The sequence below is a fragment of the Lissotriton vulgaris genome, chromosome 9 (genome assembly GCF_964263255.1).
Source record: "Lissotriton vulgaris chromosome 9, aLisVul1.2, whole genome shotgun sequence".
NCBI lineage: Eukaryota > Metazoa > Chordata > Amphibia > Caudata > Salamandridae > Lissotriton > Lissotriton vulgaris.
The window spans coordinates 104,648,420-104,675,875 of record NC_141697.1 but is presented as its reverse complement, the minus strand read 5'-3'; the positions used below and the strand labels follow the sequence as shown (position 1 = coordinate 104,675,875).

Below are 27,456 nucleotides of genomic sequence, written 5' to 3'. Positions count from 1 at the left end.
CTTTCCAGTTTTTAGTGATCTATTGAAAAGCACCTGCTAACAGATCTGCTGTCTTGATATTGTGCGTATAATTGTCCAAGGCGGGTGATAGGCTTCCTAAAAATAAGTGGATAACTAAGAAAGGGATTTTAGAACCAAAGATTAAGTTAAATTGAGACCAGGCGTTTTCCCAGAAACTTTGCACACGTGGACATGTAAAGAGCAAGTGTTTCAGATCAGCAGAAAAGGATGAACATGTCCAACAGGTATCGGGGATATCAGAATGTCTTCTATGTAAAATAACCGGATGTAATAAAAGTCTATTTTAAATAAAAAATATTGTTTGTGTAGTTTTTGCCGCTCTGGGGAATTTCCTAATTTTGGACCATATTTTATTCCAAAAGGAGATTGGCCAAACTACATCAAGATCCTCCTTCCAAGATAATTCTACTTTAGTCTTCTCTCTGTCAATATCTGGATTATGAAGTAGAGTATAAATAGTAGAAGCCTTGGGATATGTACATAGAAAAGTATGTAAACTATTAATAGCGTAAGGAGTTGGGTAGCTAAAAGATATAATTTGAGCATAAGCGGTGGAGAGGACTTGTTTTACGAAAGTGTACTTGGATTGGTAAAAGGGTTCCACCTCATGTAGGAAAGTAGAAATAGAGGATTGTGGATTGGAGATAAATAATAATGTTATGTTAAATTAAATTTATTATGTTAAATTAAATTTATTAAGCGCACGTACGCCCGTAGGCTTCATGGCGCTGTGGAAGACTGGCAAAACATAACATGTGACAGAAAGAAAAATTAACTAAGGATAAGCTTGCTTAAAGAGCCAAGTTTTAAAAGCCTGTCTAAAGGCTAACAGATCTTCGTGGAGCCTTCGCGGCAGTGGCAAGGAGTTCCACAGGGAGGAAGCTAGGAAGTGGAAGGATCCTCCTCCCTGGCGTTGTTTCCTGATCCGGGGCACCACTAACAAGTTCTTTTGGCCGGAGCGGAGAGCACGGGAGGGAGTGTAACTGACAAGCAGGCTGCTAATGAATCCAGGGCCCTTACCTTGTAGAGCCCTGAAGATAATGCATCCCGCTTTGAATGCTGCTCTCTGCGCTACAGGCAGCCAGTGGAGACTGGCCAGTCCAGGTCTGATAGACTGCCACTTAGGAATTTTGCAAATCAACCTGGCCGCTTGGTTCTGGACCAGTTGAAGTCTCTTGAGCTGCCCCGCTGGTAGACCCAAATATAAACTATTGGAGTAATCCAAACGGGACAGCACAAGAGCAATAATGACCTGAATCAGAGCAGGGTGGGTTAAAAGGTGGGCAATCTTCTTAATCTTGCGAAGTTGAAAGAAACTTGCAGATACCACAGTCCCTACCTGACTTTTGAGCGAAAGATCTTCGTTGAAAGTGATTCCTAGGCTCTTAACTGTTTGGGATTTAGCTGGAGGGTCTCCCATTTCTGGAGGCCAGAAGTGTGGTCCCCAATACAGTTCACTCTTCCCAGGCAAAATCAATTCAGTTTTGCCTGGGTTGAGTTTCAGGTGATTTAGGCCCATCCATCTCTGAATGTGAACCATGGCCTCCCGAAATTCGGTGGCCGCGCCAGGGGAGTCCAGACAGAAGATCAGTTGCAGATCATCTGCATAGTTAAAAATTAAGGCTCTAAACTTTTTTAATGAAAATAACAGGGGCCGTAAATACAAATTAAATAAAAGTGGGGACAGGGACGAACCTTGAGGGACTCCACATTCGTTTTTGATTTTAGGGGCTGTAAAAGTTCCTAATCTCACTGCCTGGGTACGCTCCGAGATAAATGACTTCAGCCATCTAAGTGCCGAGCCTCTCAGGCCAGCCTGTTCGACACGGTCGACCAAGATGGTATGGTCGACCGTGTCGGCGTATGCGGCCAATTTAATTTGTTTATTTTTAACATCAAACCCTTGTATATTCTTGTTTTAGAAAAGAAGGGTTCTATAGCTAGATTGAAAAGGAATGGGGACAATGGACAGCCTTGATGGACACCTCTTCGCTAGTCAAAGTAGAAAGATGTGTTACCGTTTACAAAAACGGCTGCTCTGGGGTTAGAGTATAAAAGCAAAATCAAAGACATAATCTTTGGGCCAAAACCAAACCATCTAAGCACTAGAAAGAGGTGGGACTAATTGACACGGTTAAACTCTTTCTCCACGTCCAAGGGCACAGCTGCTAATGAGTGAGATATATGAAAAGATTTAGATAAAATGTCGAAAAACAGACTATTATCTGAGATGAGGTGTCTTTTAATAAAACCAGATTGCTCTGCGCCCAGTAATTGAGGGAGATAGGATTCCAAACACATGGGTAAAACTGTAGAGAAAATGTTAGTCTATACAGACCAATGAAATAGGTCTATAGTTTTTGCAATGTTTTAAATCCTTACCTTCTTTAGGAATGAAGCAAATTAGTGCTTTTCAAAAAGAGCCAGAGGTTTCACCGGATTGCAAAAAACATTTAAGAGGGTATGTAACCTGGGAAGAAGTAGTGGTCGGAAATGTGTAAAAAATTACATTGTAAATCCATCCGGACCTGGGGCCTGGTCTTCCTTGAGTGTTTGTAGAGCAATGAGGAGTTCTTGTTGCGAGATGTCTGTTTCTAAAGGGGTGAAATCAGTTTGGGGGTCAGAGGAACATTGACTGCCTAAAAGGAACTGATAAATATCAAGTTCTGAAGGTATGGTTTCTAACTTGTATAGTTCTTTGTAAAAAAGGAGAAATTTGTTCAAAATATCTGAGTCCTTAAACCTTGATGTATTTTGCTTATCCAAAATTGATTCTATGTCAAGCTTATTATTTTTAACTTCGAAATAATTTGGCAAGAGTTTACCAGCTTTGTTATGGCCACCATAACATTTTGCACTGGACTTATAATGTGAGGCATTATCAGTTGACGCCTTGTTGAATATAAGCTTTGCCTTAATAATCTGAGAAACAGTCTTTAGATTTCGAAGAATATTAGGAATGGTCTAATTTCTTTATTCCCGCCAAAAGATCTCTATTAATTTCATGTGAGATTCTTTGTTCCTTAGCTACAAAACCAATATAAAAATCTCTGGCGGGTGCTTTAAATGCATCCCAAACAATGGAGAATGGCAAAGTATCAGTTTGATTTAAAGGAAAATATTCATTAGAGTCGGAACCAAAAGAGGAATTAAAGTTTGAATCTAACAGGAGAGAGTTATTAAAATGCCATATCCTGGGTATATTAGATTTTGGCAGTAAATCCAATTTAATGGAAATGGGAGCATGATCGGGTAGTAGAATTGACCCAATATCCGCATCTCTCAGAGATTGCGAAATAATATGTGACCCGAAAAAGTGGTCAATTCGAGACTGTGATTGATGGGCCGGAGAATAAAAAGTATATTCCCTTGTGACAGGATTGCATATTCTCTAGGCATCTATAAGCTTACATTGTTGTATGATATCAAGAAATGTTTTGTGTGGTGTTTAGACCAATGAATTACGATCTATAAAAGGGTCAACCACTAGTTACAATCTCCAGCAAGAATAAAATTATTGTCCATGCAGGCCTACATTTTTTGGGCTATAGAAGACCACCAAAAAGAGGGGTACAGTAATTGGGAGCATACACATTAAGCAAAGAAACTGTTCCCAACTAACAGTTTAGTAAATAACAATCTTCCATCATCATCGGATAACTGAGAAATTAATTTAACAGAAATCGATTTATGACAGTCACAACACCATTTCATTTGCCATCACTTGGTGAGAAAAAAACATATCCTACCCAGTTCTTTTTTTCAGTTTTAAAGATTCAGTTGCCACTAAATAAGACTCTTGTATAAGAGCGATATCAGCCTCCAATTTAGAAAGATGTGTTAAAACAAGTTGTCATTTAATGGGAGAGTTCAAACCTCTGACATTCCATGACACAATTTTCAGAGACATGGAGATAACGACGTAACTGTACAAAAAAGATAATGACCTAGATAAACAGACCAAAAACATAAAACAATTTGTATATAAACCCAATCATGTGTACTTGTATTATGGTTAAATGTGAATTTTAAGAAGAAAATGTGAAATATTAAACCGAATAAAAGGAAAAAGAAGAGACCAAAAGACAAAGAAAAAAGAAAGACAAAGCAAGAATACAAAAAAAGAAAAAAGGTTCAACAGTAGAGAAGGGACAGTATACCTATAAGTATCTTAGGGGGAAATACAAATGGAAAAGGCTAAAGATAAGACCGTGCAAAAAGAACAAAAGCAAAGAACATACCTAAGAATCTAATTAGAAATGGGGAAGGGGAAGAAACCACATGGGATAGATGACACGCCCAAGCACGACGAAGGGGAAGGTCAAACAGGAACAAGCATGGATGGACTTGTAGGGGGAGGAAAAAATTGTTAATCATAAGGAACAACATAATTAACAATGAATCTGGTAAAACAATGTCCTATTAATCAACATCACTTTTGGACCAAGAACATAACTGTCCAATTAAAAAAACAAAAGTCTAGGCAGTTCTGCAACTCTACACATCCTGGGAGGAAAGATGCCCCCGAGAAATCCACTGTTTCTATCTTGCAGGAATTAATAACACTTTTCAGTCTAATCTGGTCTCCATAAATTGTGGTTTTATTCTTATAGGTGACTTGAAACAGGCAAGGGTGGAAACGACCATAACGAGCTTCAATGGATCTGAGTTCTGACCTCAAATTGAGAAATTCTTTGTGTCTGTCGGCTGTGTTTTTAGTGTAGTCCTGAGAAAAATATAAATTGTTGCCAGACCAAATGATGCGCTTAATTGACTTAACTGCTGAAAGAACTTTAAGTAGGTCAGTATACTCTTAAAAAGTATAAAATAACACCTCTAGGACGCAGTGAATTGTTAGAAGTAGCTTGTTGACGTCCTAGCCAATTAGCACGTTGGAAATTGGGAGAAGTTTCTGCTGGCATATTCAGAACTCTTTGCATGAAAGATTTAAAAAAAGCAAGAGGGTCCTTGCCTTCCGTGCCCTCTGGCAATCCATAGATGCGTAGATTATTTTGCCTATTTCTATTTTCAAGGTTTTCAACTGGTCTCTGGAGTAAAGAGACTTCAGATTGAAGAGTGTTAACCTTGACTTCAGTGTGTCCAAGAGATGACACATTGGGTTCTACCACAGTTAGTCTTTCATCCATCTTTGACCAATTATCACTGAGAATTTGCAGTTTGGCATTGGTTTCCTCCATATATGGTTGTAGTGAGCGTATTTCTTCCAGCAACATGTCTAAAGAAACAGGAGAGGATGATTTTGGAGGAGATGGTGGGTCTTTATTTAGGCATTTTGTGGAGGCTTTCCCTGCAGCGACAGGAGCAGGTATCTAAGAAGAGGAGCACGTAGAAATAGAGACCAGAGAGTTCTCCATTCTTGAATATTTTGAAAAAATTGTAGAGTTTTTGATAAATGCCTGCATGGAGCGAGTAAAGGAGGAACTGACCCTTTTTAACCATCCCATAAAAAATTGCAACGCTTCTTACACCGCCAAGAAGGAAGCAGAACTGAACCAGCACACTATCTTTATAGTAGGATATAAGCGCAAACAATGTTCCTAGCAGAAATCTGTGCCACACAGATCAATAAATCACCTAGTAGAGGTGATATGACTGACAAACTTTTTACAGGCAAAGAAATGCGACACAGAGCTGGCTTAAAGATGAGAGCAGAGAAACTCAGCTCTTTAATGCATGAGAGCAGACCACATGCTAGCAGGGGGAGTTGGGATGAAGAAACAACCACCACTACTCCTGTCATATAACTGCTGTCATATAACTGCAGTATCAAAAGAGACAATGTATTCAAAATGGCAGACCTATTCAGTGCTGTCCTGAGGCAAGATGACCTATTTCAAAAAGGAAATGAGGTACATGATATAGGTGCCAAAAGGTAAAGCTGTACAGGCTCTTCCCATCTGTCCAGACCAAAAATGAAAACAAATCCCAAAGAAGAAAAGGAGAAAAACTCGAGCTGCAGTCACATTTTCTCTTGCGGAGTTCCCGCCGCAGAGAAACATCTGAGGCAAAAGTTCCTCCTGTTAAATATCGAGTCCCGGATCCATGAAAACAGCCATGAGAGTTACCTCCCACGTCGGGCCAAAATCTGCGTCTGGAGGCACCCTTCTGCAGCAAAAGAAAACTGTGTTACTGTGCAGTCTGTGCGTGCCGCCCGATGAGTCTCACTCGGTTGCCACCATCTTCCTCGGGCGTCAAGCCACGCCCCCGAAAGTATGCCCACAGCTCGGATACAGAAATTTTACTAATGAAAATTATTTTTTCAAGTGCCCAGTTGTTTTTTTCCACCTCCTCTTCCCAGATGAGTAAGTTGGCCCCAAATTGCCTTAAAATCTCTTACAGTCTTAGAATGATAAACGGTGAAGGTCTATACCACTCTTACTATATGCAAGCCAGAAAAGCTACCTTGTGATATCTTTTCTGAGCCCTCATCCAATAGGAGTGTTGATGTCACTTTACAATCTTATCAGACCAATGTAACGTAAACTAGTATTGACACTGGTAATTTTGGTACTCTGACATATCCCAAAACAGACTTTTCTCCATTTTCTATCTTGCCGCCATTCCATTGCTACACCAATCTTTCCCTCATGAGCCACAAACCTCTCCAATAAACTTCCTCTTCATTAGAGTGCTCAAAAAACTCAAACTTCTGACCAATCTCCTTATCTGTGTATCCTCCCAGAGTGCTGAATATGCCTGCACCTGAATAACCGGCTGCCTAAAGCACAGCCAATACTAGACCTCATTGTTAACAGTACTTGTTCTAACGTGGCAAAAATCCCTATCTTCGTCTGCACAGTTACCACTTATCATCCATTCTGAAATAACCCCCAACAACCTTGCAAAATGGCAATAACAAGCCATTAGCATAACATACCGTCTTCCATGCCTAAATAACAGGTGGGCAGGGGTAGCAAACTTGCCTGCCTGCCTGCCCATGGTTTAAAGGAAGTCCGCAAAAGGCTGAACTCGTGCCTTCCTCTAACTCCTTACCTATTCCCTGCCCCAAGGACTGTGGCCAGTGTCACACATCTGAAGAAGCCTGTAGGAGACAGACCTTTGGACTTGCAACCGCCGGGGTATCCACACTTCTCTTCATGGCTACATGAACACTAGGAACAGCTTTGGCAGAGGAGAATCTGGTTGAACCAGGAGCTCAAGAAAGCTAGGCCTTTTATCATGTCACACTGCTTATAACCTCTCCAGTGGATATTTTTAAGCATAAAGATTGTGCATACAAGCACAATTATAATTTTTGTTGCATATCGTTTAAGTAGCTATAAGGTTATGTACAGTTTTTTAATTCACAGTAGCACTTCTGGTTTTAATCTGCTTTAAATGGCATCGCTGAGGCATGGAAAGACGTAACCTATAAAGCTCTTCTTAATTTTATCAGTTTTAAATGCTTATTTATTTGAAACCTTGTAGGATGCTTTCAATTTGGTAGGTACAGTTTTCCCCAACGGGATACCAAATGGTACATTTGTCTCAAGATTTAAAGTAATTCACTATAAATGTGAGTAATTTTACCCAAACTTGTCTTCTTGAGTGATTTATGGGCAACAGTTTGGGATTTTAGGTAAATCCGGAATAGTGGTAATTCTTCTTTGAAGAAAACTACCGAACCATATATCGTTTTTTCTTTTCATTACACATGTACACGTTTAAACATTAGGTAGTTTTTACTCAAAAATGTATTTATGCATGGATTTGGAAATTGGTGATTAAAATACTCCCAACCTAAGATCTTATCTGCAAGCTAAAACGTACTTGTGTATTGTTTTTCTGTGGATAGCATTAAAGTAGCCCAAGGTACAAACTGACTGTCCCATGCCAGGGTTTCCCAGTCCCAAAAATATGTAATTTTTCTCTTTAGAGTGCCTAGGATCCATGAGAGGTCTATGTTAGTCACTACCCTATGGGGCTAATTTCAAATTAGAATAAGAGTTATTAGCATATGATGTTTCTGTATAATGCTAGCATTATTTCTTAAATTCCGCTAACTAAAAAGTTTTTATTTCTGGGGACTAGAATAATTGGTCAATATCTAATCTTCATGCCAAGGGTTTTATGAAGCTTTTTTCAAAGAGTCTTCTATGAATGTAGTACTTTGGAACTCAAATAGGAGAGTGTGTTGATGTTTATTGCTGAAGTCAACATTTGTCTCTCACAGAGAGCTACTTAATAGGAAATCTGCTTCAGGATGCCCCGGACACCAAAAACAAATTAAACTAGAGCCTGCTTAGAACTGATATGTTTTAAATGGTTCACAGAGGTGAGCAGTTTAATATGTGTGTTGATATCTGTTAGGGAGTTTTGGTGAGAGGTTTAAGATCAGCTCTTTAAAGTACTCTTGTGAAGCTGTGCCCTATTGTGATTATTTTAAATGTCTCAGAAAAAGGAAAAGATCGCATCAGAACCCATGGAATTCATTGTTGATGTAGCCAAAATTACACGGATGAACATTTTTTTTCTGTTCAGCTGCAGTATCTATTCACAAAGTCTGTGCTCGTGAGATAGCAGTCCACTACACAGCTGAATATGAGGGAAGATGTATCTATTGTAAAATCTATTTACAGAGATAATACTTTCGTCATTCTGATATATCCATGTCATTGTTTGCATTCGAACCAGTGATTCCAACGATTTACCACAATTTTCACAATGGTTGAATGATAGATCACCAGATATTAAATTCAGTAGGACTAGTGATAAAAAAATCAATTTTCTGAATGTGACAAGAACTGCTAGCAACTACATTGTACATAAAAACCACAGACAAGAACATCCTCTTAAGATATGAGTGTCTATGGACAATTCTTCAGAAACTGCACAATGAAAGAACAGTACTTCATTCTCTCTGAAGTACTGCACAAAAAACTGTGTTAGTGGCTAACTGAAGAAACTGTTGAGACCGGCATACAAGAGAGAGTAGTTCAACCCATATGAAACATTACTGGAAAGAAAAAAGAAGAATATGTATGGTATTTGTCACCACTTTCAGCCCCTCTACTAATAAATAAAAGAACAAAACAAAAATCTTACACCAGAACTGGCATATAAGAAGCGCTCCTAATTCTAAAATGTGACACAACACACACTGCCCTGAGCAAACTGTTCGAAATTCATAACGTAAGACCCTCCCCCTCACCCCCCAAACAACCTAATGCAGAGGTCCTCAAACTTTTGGATGCCGTGACCCCTGTCAACATTTTCAAGTTTAAGGACCCCCTCCTGACAAAAATTTCTAAACCTCTAGGTTATGAGGAAGGTGAGGATCAAATTATGCGACAGGCTTGACTAAATTGTGTGAGTAGAAAATGTAAATAATGTTCTGTGATGCTGTGTATTTTGGGGTAGCATTGCTTTATTATTTAGAATCTTTTTAAACACAGTAATACTGAGGAAAGATTTCACCTCATCAGTACCAGTTTATAACCTCAGAAAGGTGTCCTAGTCAACCTCTGTGAAGGGCCTCCCAATCCCCAGGAATACGCGCTGCCACATTAGAAGCTCACCTGGCCATGGCCGGGAGCAGCAAGGGTGCATTCAAACCGTGGCGGTCTTGTGCAGAGTTAAGCAGTTTACCCATGCCCCTTTCCTCTCACCCCCTTCCTTCCATCCCTCTCTTGTCTCCTCTCCCAACTCCGGATCCCTCTCTCGCATTGCAGGCAGATGGTTATTAGCCCCAAGACACCTTATGGTAACAGTAGCGCACTACAAATGTAAATATTAGGCAGAAGCAGGGGATCCACTAGACCCGAACTTCGGGGGGAGGAGGGGGTGGGTTAACACTCCCAGCCAGGGCTTGTCCAAGCACTGAACGCACACGGTGCAACAGTCTTTCCACCTTCTCCATGAATTCCCTCACTACCACTCACCAACAATACACCTAATCTCTCTATAGCACCTGTCTGACAAACATTTAATTTTTTATAGCGCTACTCATAGTTTACTCACACTCAGTTCTGTGATGTGCATGGTACATCTTCTTTGTACCAGGCACTTTAACCTTCTGCACTGTGTGGGTGACAAGAGTGCCCATGTGACTGAACGGTGAGCAATGCAACAGTGTGAGAGTAGGGTAAAAGGAGTGACTGCAGGGTGAGTGAGGTGACCATATGAATTTGTGTTCGGCTGTAAGTGCAGAGTGGGACGAATTAGTGCATGGTTAGTGATGGCCTTGTTTGAGTGAGCTACAGATTGAGCAGTAAGGGGGGGACAGGTGAGTGAAGTGTCACATGAGTGCAGGGTGAGAAGTGTGCTCGTGTGACTGCAGGGTGGGGTACAGAGTGAACAATGCAAGCAAAGTTTTAGTGCAGAGTGATCACTGTGAGAGCAGGGTGAGCGGGTGATTGTTGTGAGTGCATGGTGATCAGTGCGAGTGCATTGTGATCACTGTGAGTACATTATGATCACTGTGAGTGCAGGGTGAGTGGGTGAATGTTGTGAGTGCATGGTGATCAGTGTGAGTGCATGGTGATCAGTGTGAGTGCATGGTGATCAGTGTGAGTGCATTATGATTAGTGTGAGTGCATTGTGATCATTGAATGCAGGGTGAGCGGGTGAATGGTGTGAGTGCATGGTGATCAGTGTGAGTGCATGGTGATCAGTGTGAGTGCATGGTGATCAGTGTGCTATAATGGCATTAATCAGGGTTCGAGGGTGGAGGAAATAAATAATGTGCTGATCCTGCAACAAACTTCCAGTCTAATGATTAGGGCTACCAGCTCATTATTTTGATGGCCCAGAAATAAGCAGTCACCTACAGCTGTATTTTTTGCACTTACCTGTGAATATTTAGAACAGCAAATATAAATAGAAAGCACTTTTAATTGTGTTCTAGGGATGCCTCAATGATCCATGACTAATAATTAAAGAGAATAAAGACAGAAAAGTCACATAACTAATTAATACATAATTTATAACTCAATTTAGTGTCAAGAGCAGGTCTCTGCAGGATCTTTAAACAACACATAGCAGGCATGTTTCTTTTGAGAACCCAACTTTATATTTCTATTCTTTAAATGCATTCTCACACTACAGCAGTAAGTGTAAAAATACAAATGTAAGGAATAGGCAGAGTGGGGGCCCAGGGGGTACTGGAACCATAAAAAAAACTAAGCTTTGGTAATCGGTTAACAAAGGCATGTACATATGCTAATGGTCTTTAAAGACCCGTGAAAAACTCGGCTGGAGATGAGACTCCAGACACTGCCCAGCCGAGGAGCGAGCTGCACTGCAGCAGCCCGGGCTGAGACACAGGATGGGGGAGGAGAGGGGCTGAAGCCCTGGAGGCCAGGGCAGAAGTGACACTGTGAAGGCGTGACTCCCTTTGCATCGCTCCACGGCCCCCTGGGGGTCGCGCCCCACAGTTTGAATACCTCTGACCTAATGTGATGCAACTTTGATTTGTTTGGCACACTTGAGATCATCCAAAGAAACTAGCATTTATTAGAACAAATGGTTTTCTCCTTGTACAAATCACCAGTTTATTTACATTGCAGAATGATTTAGTTAGTCCAAGACAGTTTCACAGTACTGCCTTTGGTAGTCCCTGTGCATAATCCCTGTGCTTTGCGATGCACCATACAATTGCTGGGTGATCTTTCCACATTGCTTCCTTTCATTTACTGGTAGCCTGATTAACTCTCCAGAGACATAAGTGTGATGCTCTGTCTGAGAATCCCTTCCACCTTGTGTTCATTCATAGCCCACAGGGTGATTACCTCTCCAACATCGATCACTTGTAAATTAATAATCCCCTCGTGCTTGAGATACTTGGTGGCTTTTTTCCCCAATAAGACCATACACAAGAAGTGGCGCTCCCTCGTCCCTCTGTTTGGCTAGAAGGTAAGTCCCTGCATTCTATCCAACACCACCAGGTCCCCTTATTTCTGCAAGCATGCAACAGAATTGCAATTGAATTTTGTTTTTAGCTAGGGATGGGTGAAACTCGCAGTGTTTCACTCGGCACAATTCCATGGAGTTACAAAAAAACTCAGTGAGATTCCTCATAGCTTCTTGAGGGGTGGAATTTGTCAAGTCGTGCTGATTTTTAGCATTGGGCGCTTGTACCGAGCTGTAAAAACAGTGTGAACTGCACCACGTGGCGTGCCATAGTGTGCTATTTTTTTCTACCACTCAAGTAGATTTTCTACTCCAGCGGCAGCATTTGTCAATGCGAACGGTCACAGCCTGCTGCGGCCAGATGCGTTGAGAAATCTCATTGAGAGGCATTCTTGCACCCGAAAATTGCAACAGATGCAAAATCTCGCTGGCCAACTTGATGATGGCGAGCTGTGTGTGAGAAAAAAGTCTGCCACAAGACAGTTGGCAAAGTTTTGCTGGACTTCCGTGCTCCAAGCGGAATGAGGAGTGGGCAAAACTCCTCGAACCCTGCCGGCAGGGTGCATTTTTTTTCCAACCACCCCTATTTTTTGCCAATTTGACAGTTCGACACTCAGAAGACTGGACTAATTGGAGCTACACGTTATATAATGGGTGTGCTTTCTTGTTAGTATATAGGACCCTTAGCTTGTCGCCAAGTCTTTCTTCAGGTTTAATGTTTTCTACAAATTGTATTCAGTTAGTCATGAAATCTATGCGGCTATGAATAAGCCCCAAAACATTACAGCATGTCCGAGAACAAATACATTATAATAAATAAAAATAATAAAATATTCTTGCACAATTACTTGAGCAGATATGATTAATAGTTCCATTAAGTTTCCTAATTTTTAGAGCTGAGAGAATGAAATGAAACTGATAGCCGCACAGATGCTTTCTGAGGAAAGCTGTTGAATAAAAGCAATGTCATTTTATATCCCTTAATATTTAAAACTTTAAATTAGGGGAAAAGGTTCAGTTTCTGTGGAGAACTATACAATGTGCAAAATAGCAGTATGTTCTAAGTGCTTCGTGCTTTTACATTGTCACACGGACAGGCATGTGTTCTACTGTCCTAGTTGACTGGTGGTTCTCCTCCCAAAACTAATATATATAACATCTATATTAATAAACCTCTTGCTCCATTCTAGTAACACCTTGACTCTCACAAATACTCTCACAAATACGTTTTGAATTGTCCTAATAAGTGATAAAGCCTTTAAACTTTCCACACCACACCTACTAAAACGGGGTGAGTAGCTAATATAAATCGTTAATATATTATGATTCCATTTAATATATTAAAAATTTTTTCCCAAAAATTTTTTCACTGAATGAAAAGCGGGGCAAGAAAACTACATAGATAGGCCGTTTTCACCGGTGGCGCGCACTAAACATGATAAACGCATGATATGTCCAATGTTAACCTGGACTAATGTGTCCATTTACAAATGGCCGTGACTTTCCACCGAAGACCGGCATGTAATAATAGGACAGTCTGAGTCCTGACACGTAAACCGGTCTCCATGTCAACAGATAATGCTGACCAATAGAAATGAGCGGAACGTGATCCCGGGAACCAATCAGAGCCACGGAAAATCGGCAGCCTGAACCAATCCGAACGCTCCTCAATTGGTAAATACACAGAATGTTACTCGTTCGGAGATCGAGGGTTGAGAGGACGCCTACCGCTACTGCTCTACCGGTAACATTCAACATCTAGCAGGGCTGCACTCTGGAGGTCTAGAAAGCGCCAACTGGGAACTGGCACCTACACTGAAGTAATGTAATACCCTGTGTGTGTGTTTTTTAATTACAGTTACTCTCTCGAACGGGGAGACAGGACCATGCCCACCTAAGGGGGCTGGACTCCGTTTTTATCTCTTCTTCATCACTGGTATGAGAGGCAAAACTATAAGCAGGGTAAATAGACTCCTTTTCATTCATTTCATTTTCTGAATATAGCATGGTGGTTTGACATTTTTAAGCTGCAGAATACAGAGGGGGATTGCAGGTGACCACATTTTTATTTGTTTTTGTTACAGCACCCAAGCCTCAGTGTCTCTTGCAGTGGCATTCAAAATATTTTGCCCTGAAGAAATTGCCTGATAGAAACCAAGGCAATGAAACATGTTGGCTGTGAGTAGAGAGTAAATCGATAGGTAGTATTTACTCTCTTCCTTTTTAATATAGGTGTGTTCATTGGTTTGCAACAGAGAAGGGAATGAAAGTAAAGTTTATGGTCCCAGTTGCACAGTGATTTATATGTTAAATGTTGTCAGTTTTGTCACATATAAGTTGTGTCCACTGCACCATTCACTGTCCTTTTACTTTTGAGGTTCGAGACACGGTTTTTTTGGTTTTAGCTTGATGGCACCAATGATGAGAACAGGGCCATCCTGGTGAGTACCAATCAGGGGCCCCATTGGTGGTGCGCCCGTGAGGTGCCATCTCGCTTTTTCACACATTTTTTGTTTGTGCTGTCCTGTTTGTTTCAATCAGAGAGGTTGTTGTTTTAAAAGGCAATATATTGAAGCATCTCAGGATTTTCTTAAAATTAAGGAAACCCCTTTTGACTAGGCACGTGGGCCAGAGATGTTTTACAATGTCACAATGGAAAATTGCCATAAGAACTAGGACTGTTGTTGTTGACTAGCTTTCTGAGTGGAGGGCGTCCTAGTTCGATTTGTCTTTCCCTCTAGACTCCCATTTTGTGTAGTGCCTTGTGTACGGCGGCTCAGCCGTGAGAGTACCCTTATGCAACCTTACGTCGTAACTCTGATTTTTAACATATAAGTGTGGTCACCCCAACCTGGTTCCCCCACCACTAACTGCATATTCAAACCACCAATAAGCCTGTATTCTGATAATGGATAAAAATTGCCTGGCTTTCACGAATGATCAAATCGCGGCAATTTTCGCACGCCCATCACTATTTGAAGGGAATCCCCTCGCTGGTAACAACAAAGTTAGAGAAGAATGGGAGAAACTCACTAATTTGAAAAAGAAACATATAAGAATTGCCCTTCACGGGGCTCTTATGACAGAGTACTACCAAGCTGGAGCCTCACCAGCAAGTTTAATAGTGAGAATAGAACCGCGGATCTTCCTTGATGATAAAGAGTTCCGACGAGACTGGAGCTTTATCGCTAATAAGTGTACCAGGGATTGGTTAATATTAATAATAAGTACAGCCCAGAGACTAAGCGAAGAAGTACTTAAAGAGATTTTAGAACTTGAGGAGGCCATCAGTCGGGACAGTAGTTTCACTGACGCGAAAGACCATCTACAAAAAATCCAAGACGATCTGGAAGAATACAAACAATATATGATAACACAGAAAATTAGGGGATTGCAGCGCAATTTACAACGCTATACACATGAATGGGCTTTTCCCTACGTGAATGATTCATACTACGAACAAACTCAAGAACAACAACAGCCACAACAACAATTCGGAGGAGGGAGAAGAGGCAGAGGTGCTAGATTTCAACCACAAAGAAGAACACCTGTTAACTGGACCTTTGACAATACCTCCAGTGAAGACGAGCCTGAACCAGGACCCAGCACTAGCAGGGTAAGATTCAACCAATCAGAGGCTTCCAATACTGACCTGAGCACCTTGTTACGGAGTTTTTTAGAACAGGGACAAGCGTCCAACAAGGGACCGGGACAACAACAAGGGAAAGGAAAAGGACGCGGAAGTCGACAACCACAACAATGGCAACCGTTCTCCCCACGCCTGACACGGAGCAAAGGAAAGAAGCCACTGCAATGAGTATTGTGGTCAACCTGTCCGATCATCAGTTAACGATGGAGGAAGAACATGTACTCAATAAAGGGTTGGGATTTGTTCCCACCCCTATCCATGATGCTTTTAAATGCCGGACTGAGTTTCACGAAACCATGAGAAAGATCAAATTGAAGAAATTCTTCGCGAAACAACCATCTGAGGAGAATAAGGGCTATTACACCAACTTGAGAAAACCATCTACTTTCTGCCCTCCGACTGGAGCTACCGGCCCGGAAGTGGCAGTTTTTGAGGCTAAAGTTCTAGAGGAAATTGGGAGAATAGAAAACGATAACAGATCAGGTGTTTTCAAAAACATGACGAAAAGTGATTGGGAGGCTATGAAGTCCCTACAAAGAAATGATAAAATCACTATAAAAAGCGCCGATAAAGGCGGAGCTATCGTCATATTAAACACCTGTGACTACGAGGCTGAAGTCCGCCGTCTACTTAGTGTGAGAACTAATTATCAACCGCTCACCAAAGATCCCACTCCAGATCTCATGAAAACGATAACTGATCTAGTGGGACTGGCAAAGGAGAAGAAGTGGATAAACGCGAAGGAAGCAGAGTTCCTCGTCAACACCAATCCCAGGATCCCGGCATTTTACATCCTGCCTAAGATACATAAGCCGGCCCGGCCCCCCCCCGGGTCGGCCTATTGTATCGGGAATACAATCGATTCTGGAGCCCTTATCACAGTTCGCTGATTACTTCCTCCGTGAATCAGTGGTGACCCAGAAATCCTACGTCAAGGATACCATGGACATTTTAAATGTCCTGGACCAAACAACATTTGAACCTGCCAACGAATACATTGTAACTATAGACATAGAGTCTTTGTACTCATGTATTCCCCAGGATGCAGCACTGGTGGCTGCATCCAGAGCATTGGCCACACAAGAGTGGTTCTACGACACCCCACAAAGCTTTGTGCTACAGTGCATAGAAATTGCACTTACGAGAAATTTTTTTTGCTTCAAGGACGACCTTTTTTTGCAAGTGACGGGAACGTCTATGGGGGCTACGATGGCGCCCAGCCTGGCCTGCATTTATGTGGGCCAATTTGAGGAGCACGTCATCGAATCTGACATCAATCCCTTCAGAGACCATATACGTCTCTGGAGGCGATATATTGATGATGTGCTCCTCCTTTGGACAGGGGAAGAAGCTTTGCTGATCGAATTTCTAAACTGGCTAAATACTCAGGACATGAGTTTGCGGTTCACCTGGAACTATGACCACACGAAGGCGGTCTATCTGGATCTTGAAATTGAGGCATCAGGAGGAGGATTTAGAACAAGCGTACATCAAAAGCCTACCGATAGGAATTCATTATTGTCATACCGGTCATATCACCCGAGAGCACTGAGGGACAATCTCCCGGTAGGACAATTCCTCAGGTACCGACGAAACTGCTCTTCAACAGAACTCTATAAGGAACAAGCAGGAGCTCTCAGTTCGAAATTGGAAGCACGTGAATACCCACGGAGAGTAGTCAAGCAAGCCCAGAAAAGAGCCTTGAATACACCCAGAGCAGCTTTGTTAGAGACACAACCTAAAGAGAAATCAGATTGTCTACCTGTAGTCATGACCTACGATCCCATGGCTACAAAGATCCGCCAGGCGATCAGGAAACATTGGTCTCTGCTTTCTACAGTGGATTTCAAGATGCCACAACCGCGGTTTGCCTTCCGAAGAGCGAGTAACCTGAAGGACAAACTCGTTCACACCCGAAGTGTGGAAAGAAGGGAAATTGAGAACACCACCATCCCCAACGGACATTACCCATGCGGGAGTTGTTCGGTGTGTCCAATGACTAAGAAAACAACCACTGTGACGCTGCAATCGGGGAGGACGTGGTCACTGAACCACTTCAGTAACTGCAATACCACCAACGTGGTATACAGATTGAAATGCGAGTGTGGCCTGGAGTATATTGGACTCACCACACGGAAGATCAAACTCCGCATCCAAGAACATGTCAGTACGATACGGAATGGAAAACTGACTACAAAGTTAGTGCAACACTGCCACCGCAATAAACACACCTTTTCATGGGTAGTGTTAGAGAGAGTGATGGGCGATGCACAGTCGGTGGAAAGACGACTAATCAATAAAGAAGCCCGCTGGATATATCAGGAACAGAGTGAGCAGAAAGGGCTGAACGAACTTTTAGAATGGAATAAGTTGCGTTAATCTTCTGAAGAGCTGCCTTTCAGCATAGTGTTCTACTGTCCTAGTTGACTGGTGGTTCTCCTCCCAAAACTAATATATATAACATCTATATTAATAAACCTCTTGCTCCATTCTAGTAACACCTTGACTCTCACAAATACGTTTTGAATTGTCCTAATAAGTGATAAAGCCTTTAAACTTTCCACACCACACCTACTAAAACGGGGTGAGTAGCTAATATAAATCGTTAATATATTATGATTCCATTTAATATATTAAAAATTTTTTCCCAAAAATTTTTTCACTGAATGAAAAGCGGGGCAAGAAAACTACATAGATAGGCCGTTTTCACCGGTGGCGCGCACTAAACATGATAAACGCATGATATGTCCAATGTTAACCTGGACTAATGTGTCCATTTACAAATGGCCGTGACTTTCCACCGAAGACCGGCATGTAATAATAGGACAGTCTGAGTCCTGACACGTAAACCGGTCTCCATGTCAACAGATAATGCTGACCAATAGAAATGAGCGGAACGTGATCCCGGGAACCAATCAGAGCCACGGAAAATCGGCAGCCTGAACCAATCCGAACGCTCCTCAATTGGTAAATACACAGAATGTTACTCGTTCGGAGATCGAGGGTTGAGAGGACGCCTACCGCTACTGCTCTACCGGTAACATTCAACATCTAGCAGGGCTGCACTCTGGAGGTCTAGAAAGCGCCAACTGGGAACTGGCACCTACACTGAAGTAATGTAATACCCTGTGTGTGTGTTTTTTAATTACAGTTACTCTCTCGAACGGGGAGACAGGACCATGCCCACCTAAGGGGGCTGGACTCCGTTTTTATCTCTTCTTCATCACTGGTATGAGAGGCAAAACTATAAGCAGGGTAAATAGACTCCTTTTCATTCATTTCATTTTCTGAATATAGCATGGTGGTTTGACATTTTTAAGCTGCAGAATACAGAGGGGGATTGCAGGTGACCACATTTTTATTTGTTTTTGTTACAGCACCCAAGCCTCAGTGTCTCTTGCAGTGGCATTCAAAATATTTTGCCCTGAAGAAATTGCCTGATAGAAACCAAGGCAATGAAACATGTTGGCTGTGAGTAGAGAGTAAATCGATAGGTAGTATTTACTCTCTTCCTTTTTAATATAGGTGTGTTCATTGGTTTGCAACAGAGAAGGGAATGAAAGTAAAGTTTATGGTCCCAGTTGCACAGTGATTTATATGTTAAATGTTGTCAGTTTTGTCACATATAAGTTGTGTCCACTGCACCATTCACTGTCCTTTTACTTTTGAGGTTCGAGACACGGTTTTTTTGGTTTTAGCTTGATGGCACCAATGATGAGAACAGGGCCATCCTGGTGAGTACCAATCAGGGGCCCCATTGGTGGTGCGCCCGTGAGGTGCCATCTCGCTTTTTCACACATTTTTTGTTTGTGCTGTCCTGTTTGTTTCAATCAGAGAGGTTGTTGTTTTAAAAGGCAATATATTGAAGCATCTCAGGATTTTCTTAAAATTAAGGAAACCCCTTTTGACTAGGCACGTGGGCCAGAGATGTTTTACAATGTCACAATGGAAAATTGCCATAAGAACTAGGACTGTTGTTGTTGACTAGCTTTCTGAGTGGAGGGCGTCCTAGTTCGATTTGTCTTTCCCTCTAGACTCCCATTTTGTGTAATGAAGATATGGAAACCAAATATCTGTCTAAGGAAATGTAATTGTTCGATCCTAAATGAGTTAAATTAATAAAATGTATGAATATTGTTTTGGACAATCATAAAGAGGGTTCAGTTCCTCGCGACATGGTCAGCAGAGAGTGTTCCCTCACTAATGATTTAATATTTTTATTAGCAAATCGTTTTGACTCAAGATAGTCGTGGAGCATATCTTCACTCTTAGTTTAGTTGTGCCTATCCAACAATGCGGGAGTCCTTACTGCTACAAAGATTTTTTTTTTAACATACCTGAACCAAGGTATCTCTTTCCTATTGTCCAAAGACCTACAATCCATAATTACAGCTTTTGAGAAGGCGGTTTCACATTTTGCCCATATTGAGGCCCACAACAAAATGAGACTAACTATTTTGAAATACTGACATAAGAAATGCCAGTCTTACTCAGAGTGACAGATGCAACAGGCTTTCCGAGCAATTAACAGGCGACGAATAAACCCATTCTCGACTCTCATACTCCTACACCATTTGCACTCACAGAGATACATTTGAACTTTTATATCTCTAGTAGGGCTTTCATTGGTCTTTCCCCTGACTTGGCAGGAAATCTATATACTGCCTCTGTTGATCTCCGCAGTTGTTGGGTTCTGATACTAAGAAGGTGCCTTCATTCTGCAAACGGTAAAATCAAGTATGTGAAATGGGTTGCTCTCCCTAGCTTTGTATTAAATATCTCATGAGATCTGTTTTTTGTTGCCTTCAAGCCACAAGCCATAACAAATTACTTGGTAACGTTCCTATTTTCTGGTAGTAACAGTGGCTTATTTTACTGGAGGGGTTACACAAGTTCTGTGTCTGTATTAAGTTCATTATGATTTTTTTTCCTACATAAAACACTGAAACTTTAAAAACCACATAGGATACCTTGCTCAAATAGATAGGTTGGAAATATTCTCAATCCTTCGTGGGATTAATCAGTTTAATTGGTGTTTATAGGAAACCCGCAAATTACTATTAATTCCTTCTCCACTGTGGATATCTGTGTGCCGCACATCACTATTAAAATGCATGCTGTGCCCATCCCTGATTCAGCTTTGAATAATCGGGTCCCCAGAAGGGAACTAAATAAATAATGTTTCCGTCCCATCAAGTATGACCTCGTATGACCTGCCCTAACCATATCCCTTGCATGCTCCAGGTGTCCTTCTATATATAATATGTCCTGATGATACCTGGACACTGATATAGGTCGAAACGTTGTCAACAAAACAAACTGTCTCTCGATCTAAACTGGATTTAGATGCAGGCATAAAATCTTCGTTATTGAAAAAATGCCTAGTAATTTGTCTAACGCGCAATCTGACGCGCAATCTGGATTGTTTCTAAACACTCGCTCTCCCCAATCTCACTGTCGGATTGTTAAATATTACAAATGAGCCCAGAGAGTCAATGTGTCCCGTAAATAGATGTATACTCTGGTTCGTGCAGGCGTACAGGTTGCTCTTGTTACAGGCGTATAATCATCATTTTCCAGATTTACACTTGGTTTCCTTCAATCCACTTATATAAATTCTGTGTGCCTAGAGTTGGTAGCCTGAAAGAGGGAGGGTCGCGTTTGGAAAGTTATAAAAACGTTTTTAAATTAAAAATGTTTTTCATGAAATGTCTTTTCATCCTGCACGCTTTCTATGAAATGTTTCCCACGCTTCCAGGTCTGATGAAACATTGATCATGAATATAAGTATACAATTTTGTGGCCATTTAACCATGCCATTCATAACAATACTTACCAAAAGAAGTAGTTACCCTTATTGCATTGTTTGCCAGTATTTTCCTTATTGAAGGCAAGTTTGTCCATCACATTAGTTCAATGTTGGCTCAAATTACTTTTCTTTTTCATGCTACCACCAATCTTTTATAGTATAGTATGTTTTTGAAGATTTGCTAGTTGTATAGGCATAAATACATTTTGTTATTGTATATTTTTATCTAGGAAAAGTAAAGAGACAGCCCTGTCAATCTCCAATGACAAATCCAGGATAGACCTTTATTTAAGATGTACATTTTATTATGACTTGCTTGCTTTCTCTAATGCCAAGTTTTATTTTACAGATTATGTATTCTTTGAAAATTCTTCAAGTAACCCATACTTGATACGAAGAATAGAAGAGCTTAATAAGGTAGATTTGCTTTATTCATTTGGTTTCAATATGGTGTTTTGCTTGTCTGTTGCATGTTGTGGGCCGGATCACTTCTAATTTCCAATAGTTCTCTTTCAAAACTGTAACATCTTGAAGCAGTAAGTCCTGTTTCAACGGCTGTTAAAGCCATTTGTTAGTTCCTAGTCAGTCAAGAATCAGCACTTTCAAGCATAATTATCATATCTATATTATGGCAATGCAACTTGAAACTTAAGTCAAAGTGAAGGTGGTGGCAAACTGAGTTAATTCTACTAGGTGTGGACACATCCTAGTCTGTTAATACGTAGATAAAAGATGTGTGCCGACTATAAATCACATAACATCCTATTCAATAATTTAGTTTGCCTAAAGCAGTGTAATCGCAATATTTGTCATCCAAATACTCAGTGGTGAGTTACTTACAATCCTTGTTGAAATCGGAAAGGGATCCTCAACCACTCCAAATGGGCAATTTAAACTAGATCTGGCTTCCCAAATGAGCAATGAGAAACCAGTTCTGGCTTTCTTTGCCCTGTTATCCTCTGATCCTCTGATCCTCTTCCCTGTGGTGTTGACTCATCTGTTATGTCATCCTCTAGGAAATAATAGGCATAAAAACAAATGCAACTAGGAAAAAAACCTTTTACTAAACTACTTTCTTCTTACTCATTTCTTTGAATCATCGTTTAGCAAAATTTTGATGCATGCTAGTATTTCCCCAAAAATATTCATAATGAGAAAAATCACTGTAGCCAGTTGCAACAAAATTATAGGGATCATGAAAATAAACAAGTATTGGCAATGCCAATGGGTAGGACTTTGGTGGTCGTTATGTCAATGCATCTCTTGTGTTGATGTGGATTTTGTGAAACTATATTGTTGTGGGAGCTACTGGGCCCTCCCCATTATAAAAAACATTAGCTAAAGCTAAAATATTTTTGGTCTCAAAAAACAAACATTGCCACCCACAGTAGTTTCTGCCACTGAACAAAACTACTTTTTGTGTCAATATGCTCCTTGTGAAAGCGGAATTCTATCACTCGCAGTCAAGCAATTGTATTGAAAAATGCTTAGGCAACTGTCTTTCAATTTTGATGCCCCCATTACAAATAAAACATTTTAATACCAAAACTCAGATATAGAACTAGATTTTATATTTTTCTTGTATCAAAAAAAAGAGAAATTACATAAATACATACAATTCAGTCTATATAAATTTCAATTAATTAAAAATGTTTTGTCATTACTGTATAACGAAACAGCCCCATCATTCATTCAAACTTCCTCATTCATCCTTCACTAAATTTAGCATTTTACAGTATTTCAATATTGCACCTTTATTGTGATAAGTTCTTCTTTATTTAATTTATTGACATTTCAAAGTTTAGATCTCGCATGGAAGATATTCTTCTATTGTTCATATAGTGACGGTATTGTTCACTTTGATACATTTTCAGGTATTTTTTATCATCTATATCTATACTAATATAATAAAGAGAGAGCCCAAACCTTTAAGGCGGGTAATCTCAGGAACCACAGCACCAATCATAACACCCAATACAGCGTTGGAAAGGGCAGTTGCAGCAGAAGTACATAGGCTTTGCAGACGTCCACCATATACATTTAAAAGGTAAAAGAACCGTGCCAGCAAAGTAGTCCCTTGTGGGTGTGTCTGCGTGGTGCTGTGGGCGTGACAAACGCTGGGGGCGTGTGGCACGTTCCGACCTTCATGCCATGTCTCATATCGTGTACCAATCCCACCCTGCTCCATTTAATTACCCCTGCACCCAATAATCATAACCCACCCTTACTCCTTAAAATACCCCAACACCCTTAAACACTAACCCCTCTTAACCCTATAAATAAACCCTGTACACCAAAACCCAAACCTATCCCTAAACCCTAAAAATACCCCTGTAAACCAAACCTAGCCCTGAACCATAAAAATACCACTGTACCCCAAAACCCAAACCTGGCCCTGAACCCTATAAATACCCCTGTACCTCAAAACCCAAACCTACCCCATAACCCTAAAAATACCCCTGTAAACTGAACCATAAAAATACCACTGTACCCCAAAATCCAAACCTAGCCCTGAACCCTAAAAATACCACTGTACCCCAAAACCCAAACCTGTAAATGTGTTTATATTTATATATCTCACTTCTACCTTGAGGTCTCGTAGTGCTGTATTCATACCGCTGTGGAACCCTTCCTGGCTTTCCTGTGAGATGTGGAGATTAAGCAAGCTATTGCCCAGAGTCACAGAGTGGGACCCATGATTAGACTAGGCACCGAGGCGAGAATTATCAGGTCCGGGGAGATTGAGTCCAAGAGCCGCAGAGGCGGGAATTGAACCCTGGTCCCGGGCCAGACCTCTGCTTCAGGGTCTGCCGCTCTAACCATTGAGCCACGCATTTCCACTACCCCTGAACCGTAAAATACCCCTGTACCCCAAAACCAAACCTAGCTCTGAACCCTTAAAATACCCCTGTATCCCAAAACCCAAACCTACCCCTGAACCCTAAAAATAGCCCTGTACCCCAAAACCCAAACCTAGCCCTGAACCCTAAAAAATAACCCTGTACCCCAAAACCCAAACCTATCCCTGAACCCTAAAATACCCCTGTACCCCATAACCCAAAACTATATCTGAACCCTTAAAATACCCAAACAACCTAAAACATATACCCCAGTTCCCCAAAACATATACCCCTATACCCATACTTACCTTATCCAAACATTAAAAAAAACATGCTTTTACCATTCATGCATTTACAACGAATTATAATGGCATTGCGGAGTCATGGTACTTTCGTAATGAAAGTATGCGGAGTGATGGTATGCGGAAAGAAAGTTACAGAATAATGGGTGTTTACCCTCCCCCGGTAAGTACATTGGTGGCACGGCGGCCCACATCTCCAGCAACATACTCATATTTTTTCACCACCCATTTGAAAAATGCATGGCTCTCTCTCATTGATGGCCAGCACCGACATACACTTTTAGACACACCTCCCGCCACAAGTTCTAGAATTGCGAACTTTAGAGCGGGGGAGCTACGTTAGAATCTCTGCATCAGCTCAACATCCTGTGATTCCAGGCAAATCGCTTTGACTCCCAGTGCCTAACTCAAATGAATGTGCTCTTCTGTAATGTAAATTGTGCTCATGCCATGTTGTCGAGTTCGCGCTATATAATATTGCAAGGAAAAATAAAGTAGGGAAACTCGAGTTCACACACTACTGAACGCGCAGTCTTAAGTGCATCAGCAGTGCACTGTAAATCGGAGCGTTTCACAGGCCTTTCACAGATAAGAAATGCTATCAAAACGAAATCCTACAAAACGATATACTACTGGCCGGCAGCAATTCATACCCGGACAACGTCAGGACAGGCTGCTAGTTATTGAATAAAGTTATTTTTCAAAGTTTGAGGACTGTTTGAATTAATAATTCGTATCCGTCGTGGCTTTGTGTTCCCATCTCCTATGTGGGTTTCGGCCTAACAGCCTTCGTCAGGAAGCCATGTATGGTGAGAAAAAACCCCATAAAAATACATACAGCAAAAGGGAACTGGGTTAAGGTCTTACAGCCCTCCAAAGTTTTTCAGTTGCAGCTATGGTTTAGTTTGTGCGCCAGGTTCCAGGTGTGCCACTTTATATCCCATTTCTATGATTAGATAATCTATGTGCATAAATACGTTCAAAATGTTATGTTTCCAGTGTGCCACCTTATATCCTGTATTTACATAAAGCAATTCACGTACATGGATAGATACAAATCCATGTCCGTGGATGACAGAAGTTGAAAACAAGAACCCAAAGAAATAGCCTGGGGAGCTTAAAACAAGCATTGGCATAGCCAATAGGTCTCGCCTTTGGGACCTTATAAGTTTTTAGTTATGCAGCACAACGGTCCCATAGGCGAGACCTATTTGCTATGCCAATGCTTGTTCAATACTGTTATGTTTCAGGGTGGACAGGGAGTGAGAGTATGGTAGAGGAAAGTGCAAGTTAAGGATAAAGGATAAAATGTGGGACTCCACCATATATGTTTCTAAAGGCCCCACAGAACTCGACGACCACCCAAGTTATTGATGCCGATTAAGGGCCGGTCTGTGCACAGCAGACATATTGCTTGGACGTGTGCAAAGCCAGCCCAGACCTCGTGAACTAAAGATTGATTACCTCTTGCAAGACTATATCAATGTGGAGAAGTTAGCCCTATAAGCATAAACCTCACCTCTGACCAAATCAGAGCGAGGTTTTCATATTACGAGTAAAAATCAGTGCATTAATAAATCATTTCATTAATGAATGAATACACCGTTCATGGGTGCTAAGTGAACATGCTTGGAAAAACTCTTCCACAGGTTGAATGAATGTTTTACCAGTCAGCCGTTCCTCTTGATTGTTCAGCTCCATACTTATTACTCCATGTACGTACAACGGCCTCATCACAGCGCTTTATACAAAACACATCGCATGCAAACCTCCTGAAAACACACAGTATGCGATGGTTACAGCGAGACTTGTGAATGAGGCATTAAAGATCCACCCTTTTCACGGGGCCTGTAATTAGGCGGTTTCACTACGGAGGCACAAAGCAACAGCTAGCCTGAATAGCACTTTATCTGCAGCCAGGTCACAGAGCAGCAGAGCTAGTGCCGCGAGGGCTCCATGGGTCGGCACCAGCGCCACCATCTCTGCTGCACGGTGTTTGCCAACCTCCGGTAAAGTCGAGGGGGAGTCACAAAGAGGAAAAGGAAGGGGTGGCTAGTTACGGGGAACTTACGGAGAAAGCCAACTGTTTAGTTGAAGGAGATCTTTTTCCTCCGCAGTGCAGCAGGGTGCAAACAAACAGTTGCTGGATACGGGCGGCTCACCTCTGCCGTTTCTTCAATATAGTAACCAATGCTGCGGCAGCAGAGGGAGAAGACTGCGCGATTATACCAAAAGTAAAGAAAGAGAAACAAACATCTATTTCTTTACTTTTGGTATAATCGCGGCCCCGCGCTTTACTTTTAACATTAAAAGTAAAGCTTGGGTGTCGCCATTCACACGCGCAATAAAAGAAGCCAAATGGCAGCTGTGCGCGATGGCAGCTGTGCACGTCACGCGCGCGCTTGTGCTCTTGATAGTAAGCTGGTCGCCGGGAAAGTAGCACTTTTCAAAGCGGCTACTAATTGTCTCGGCCAGACCAGTGCATGCGCTGGGTCAGGCCGAGACCTAAAAAGAAGGAAGAAGCGGCAAAGCTTTCCAAACACCTAGAGAAAACGATAGCATTGAACTTGTGAATAAAAATTAAAATATACTAACTGGGAATAACAGAGAAAGGCGTCTGGCTCTGCCTGACAAATGGGTGTAACAGTATGATCACATGCTGTCACCTACAGCTACTAAATCCTATAGAGTTACCATTGAATGTTTACTTGGTATATATGAGCAGTTCCAGGTGTTGGACTTGGACAATCTCTGGTGAGGAGTCCATAAAATGCAAGGCCAATGCTCTAATGGGAGCAATCAAAGATTGCATTAAGGAATTACTATAATAATTGAACAAAGATGTAGGGGTGTACTATATATATAGATGATGGATTGTGGGGGCAACAGACATGCCTGGAACGAAGGTGGGACTGGTAGGAACGAAAGGACCACCGACATGGGGGAGGGTACTTACCTTGTCTC

General features: G+C 41.4%; 1 protein-coding gene across 3 annotated transcripts in view; it reads left to right on the top strand.

The window, feature by feature from the left end:
* MTA1 (metastasis associated 1) overlaps positions 1 to 27,456 on the top strand; it is a 721,937-nt gene that overhangs the window by 93,102 nt on the left and 601,379 nt on the right. For 2 of the 3 annotated variants that reach the window (XM_086937146.1, XM_086937145.1), the window contains exon 2: positions 21,700 to 21,767. In XM_086937146.1, coding sequence (XP_086793272.1) covers positions 21,700 to 21,767 — 68 coding nt within the window. Of the gene's footprint in view, positions 1 to 21,697; positions 21,768 to 27,456 lie in introns of all 3 variants that reach the window. The other variant, XM_086937147.1, reaches the window with a different exon arrangement.